The 4,526-nt window shown below is 37.1% G+C and overlaps 1 protein-coding gene across 1 annotated transcript in view; it reads right to left on the bottom strand.

Annotated features, from left to right (window-relative positions):
• Positions 1 to 2,805: 2,805 nt before the first annotated feature.
• Positions 2,806 to 4,526, bottom strand: part of LOC130586084 (SH3 domain-containing kinase-binding protein 1-like) — a 77,161-nt gene continuing 75,440 nt past the window's right edge. The window contains exon 3 of the mRNA XM_057386793.1: positions 2,806 to 3,258. Coding sequence (XP_057242776.1) covers positions 3,103 to 3,258 — 156 coding nt within the window. The 3' untranslated portion in view covers positions 2,806 to 3,102. The remainder of the gene's footprint in view (positions 3,259 to 4,526) is intronic.

Genomic DNA, 4,526 nt, shown 5'->3' with positions numbered 1-4,526 from the left:
AGTGTGGCAATTTTGCCAACAATTAGCAGAAGTTTCATAGCAACTCTGTGGCAGATCTAGAAAATTATTGTTTTCCCCATTATTATCAACCCCATGATTTCTTAAGTGTAGCCCTGACTTACAGATCATACTTAACAGGTCTGTAAAGAGAGGAAATATCTACACAAACACACCAAAGCAAAGTGTAACAGAGCTTCATAAATTATATCCACCAGAGCAGTCATCACTACTGTTTGTTTTTATTAGGTCACTAATATCTGTGGTCAACAGAAGCATTAAAGGATGAGACGTGTTCTGGTTTTACTGCCCACACTGAAAAGCAGAAAAAATCAAACCCATCCATATTCCCTTGGTCTTTGTAACAAAAACCTGAATGATTCCCAAATGGTGATTTACAACCAGTTGTAACCCTCACTATGTAATGGAAATAATAACCCAGGTTGGCTCTTGCTGGTGGGGTCACACCAAATTTAATTTGCTCCTGAATTATATGTGTAATCCAAAGTGGTAACACCCATTACTGTCGTGGTTTAACCCCAGTCTGCAAATAAGTATTACATAGACACTTATTTCAATTTACAGATTTTATTACTAGAACCCCTAATTTCAATACAGTACTTAGAAACAATTAGCACCAAAAAAAAAAACAAACCCCAAAAAAACCCCAAAAAACCCCAAGATACAAAGTTGGATCCTAAATATCTTTTTAGTTCACAAATTCATTTTTTTCCTCTTAGCTACTTGGATGTTTATTACAAATAACTTAGCTMTTTTCCTTGAATACCACTGTTGGACACTTGTCAATATTTCTCAAGGAAAAACTCGGTACAAGCCAGGAGCCCAAGAAGCCAAGATTCTTCTCCTCAAAATGTAAATTCTTGCTAAAGTGCTGACACTTAAATTAGGCCAACCAAGTAAAGTAGTAAAAYTACACAATATAAAACACAGCAATGGAATATCACTTATCCTCATCTTGATAATAAAAACAATGCAGCAGCACAAAATGCTTCATTCCCACATCCCATGATCTGCTATGAAGTTCCAAGCAGCAGGATTACATTGCCCAAGAAAATAAATAATACTGCCTACTGAAAATAAATAAATTTTCACTGCTGAGCATTGGCTAAACACCTTTAGATGCATCTCTGTACTTCACACTCCATAACAAGAAGGAGAGAAAAATAAAACAAACCAACCAATGAACCAAACACAAACACTCTGTACCCTCTCTCAGCTCCTTCAGGTCACATTCTGTGATGAGTAAACAGAAGTTTAAGGTTTAATAAAAACCAGAGTTAAGGTTTAATAAAAATCCTTAAATTAATTATTTAAATTATATAATTTAATTTAAAATTAYATAAAAATAAAAAAATTATTTGAAGAAAATAACACACATGGCATTTAGGGTTCCCTATTCAGTAAAATATGGCAACACTTTTCCATAGGATATCCTTTCCAAAGGATATCTCCTTTCCACCTGGCATTCTRCAYCTGCTTTTTGTGCAGCAATATTCATATTCACCAACATGAACAGTCCATCACCAACCCTGATGCACAGGCAGCCATGAGAAGTGCAATCCCCACCAAGAAAATGCAGTGAAATAATATCCTACTAYGAAATTTTATTTCCAAACCTAACCCCTACCTCAGCTTTCAGATCTTTGTGCCAGACTTTGCTTTTCTCCTTTCAGTAAATATGAGGTTTTGTATTGTTCAGCTAGAGACAGAAAAAAATCTTTCTCTCCTGAATGCTTTAAACCTGCTAGCCAGAGGGAAAAAGAGGAGGAGAAAATGCTCTAAAAATCATATTTGGAGCTCCATCCCCCTTGACTGAACTGAATCTCTGCATCTGCCACAGAAATTATCCTTCTCCAAATAGCAGCTGAAGCAATATGGAACAAACTTGGTCCCCAGACAATTTCCCAACTACTCATATGGTTCTGTAGAGCAGCCATGAAAAATAATAATTCTGAGTAATTCAGTTCTGCTGTGGCTTGAAAAACCYGTGACCCAAAGCAGAAATGTTGGACATGCCTCCAGATTCAAGACAGCATTGCAAGCTCAAAATACAAAGAGATTTATTTATTTCTGAGATTTATTTCCAATCTTTTCTTTCAGAGGACATCAGCCTCTGCAGAAGAGGTAGAGATTAGTCTCCTTCCCATTTTAAATGAAGCCATACATTTTGCAGAAATTATTAATTCTTCTTCATTTACAGTTGTAAACCTGAAGTTTAAGACCCTCTACTCAAACTGCAGTTTGAATGTTTCCTAATAATACCCAAGAGAAAATGTTCATATGCTTAGTCCTAACACAACAGAAGACACACCATAATGGAAATTCCATTACAGCAATGATTAATGACAGCAGATTATTTCTGTGTGAGACAGAATGCAAGAAAACATCCAGTGAAAAATCTCTCCAGAAAAAAATTACAGCACATTTCTCATACAGAGCCAATTGTCCTCCTACAAACAAACAGGAACATAAACATAACCTAAAGAAAAATTCAGCTTTTTTATTGCCAACTTTTTTTGTTTTTTCTGATATTTCTGAAAGCAGAGCTGGGGAATGAGACAGAAGATTTGGGGCTTTCATTTCAGCAACCCAAAACCCTACAGAGGAATCTGCTTTGGGAGTCAGGCCAGACATTCCAGCCTCAAACAGAAGAAGTGAAAGACACTTCCCAACAAASTAATGCATTAAGTTTTATGGTTTCCACTTTTTTTTTCCATTTTTTAGAGCTCTCTGTCACAGATAAAGCAGGAATATGCCACTGTAGTCTGATATCACTATGCAAAAAACATCATGTGTGCAAGCTGCCAGTTCCTTATTTTAATAAGCTTTAGCCTCATATATCTCCTCATATAGCTTTCCTTAATTAAATGTGTTGAGGAGRGATTTCCTTGAMAAGAAAGGGATGTCTGTGCAAATTMATATGGAAATATCAGACATAATACATGTATCCATACATGCCAGTCCAAGAGGACTAAGATTTTTTTTGCTATTATTATTCCTGCTATGCCTTTTTAGTTAAGCAGACTTTAGCTTTATTTCTAGATACAAGGAAGGTTTACATTTTGTTCTTTGGAAGGTCTGAATTTAATCTGTATTTAAGCATCCATAAACKTTACCTTTTTTGTTGGTTCTAATAATTGTCTCAGACAACAGTAAAGGGCTTCCATTGGAAACTTCATTTATAGGCTTCTCTGGTGGTTTGTTGGCAGTATTTTCTTTCTTCATGTCTTTCTTTATTTCCTGCAGAAGGCAGGTAGAGAAAAGGAAAAAAAAAAAAAAAAAGAAACAGTTAAAAAAAAGGTATTACAAAATATTCTAAATCTCAAGCTTCCAAGATTTTTTAAAACTTCTGTGCATATATCTCTGCTTACTCTAATGTTACCCCAAAAACTCTTACAAAGTTGAAATGCCACAAAAAGAAAGTAATTTTCAGTAACTTTTTTCCATGGACACTATTGCTTTTCTTTTTAAAGTAATTTCTTATTAATGTGTGAAAATTGCAGGACACCTTTAAAAATCTCTTGGTAAAGATCACCAAAAGTGAAAGGTGTGAGGGGGGATAAAGAATAGATGTGTCAGTTTTTCAGGCTGTTTTCTACAGCCACTTTGACAAAACATCCMACATATCATCACCTTTCGAATATCTGATTCTGAAAAAACACTGAAACAGAGAAACAGCATCACCTCCACTTTCAAGACAGATAATGACATGCTACAGAGGCTGAACTGTTTGTTTAATACCATTTCCCAAAAAAAAAAAAAAAAAATAAGTTTTAGGGGAAAAGCTTTGTCCTAGAGCTGCAGAGCCACTCAGGCTGATAGAGAACTCAAAGTTAAAATCAGTTAAAACCTCTCCAGTTAAAACCAGGCTGTTTAAGGTTGTTTGCCCAGTTGGATCTTGAAAATGTCCAAGGGCAGAGGCTGCACAAGGCCACTGCTTGACTGACTTTATAGTGCCAAAAATGCTCCTTACACCTTGTCTGGAACTCTCTTTTCAAGTGTCATCTGCTGTTGCCTGTCCTGCCCACCAGAATCACTGTGAAGGCTCTGTCTCCAAAAATAACAATCTTGAAAGCATGAGAAAGTCCCCCAAAAACCCTGCTGAACAGCYCACAGCTCCCTCAGCATCTCTGCAGGGAGTATTTATATTTACTGCAGCTTCCACAGCCACAGAACTTAACTCAGATCATCAGGATCTTCCCCTGATGCCAAATTCTGATCCCATCATCAAGATCTTCCCTTGATGCCAAATTCTCATCCCATCCCAAAATGGGATGAGTATCCTGGATGTGGACTGAGTGCCAGGTGAAGGGGGATTATCACTGCCCTAAACCTGCAGGGTGTTAATGCACCCAGGATGCTGTTCACTGTGCCAGGGTACAAGACTGGCACAGGTTTATGTTGTTACCCACCAGGACCTACAGGTCCTTTTTAGCAGAGTTATTCCCAAACCCATCCCACTCTGCAGATCTGCCACCAATTCCACTCTGCAGATCTGCCACCAATTC

The sequence above is a fragment of the Malurus melanocephalus genome, unplaced genomic scaffold (genome assembly GCF_030028575.1).
Source record: "Malurus melanocephalus ecotype Western Australia unplaced genomic scaffold, MMel_1.1 scaffold_1054, whole genome shotgun sequence".
Taxonomy (NCBI): Eukaryota; Metazoa; Chordata; class Aves; order Passeriformes; family Maluridae; genus Malurus; species Malurus melanocephalus.
Note: the sequence above shows the minus strand (reverse complement) of the source record. Positions and strands in the feature narration are given on the sequence as shown.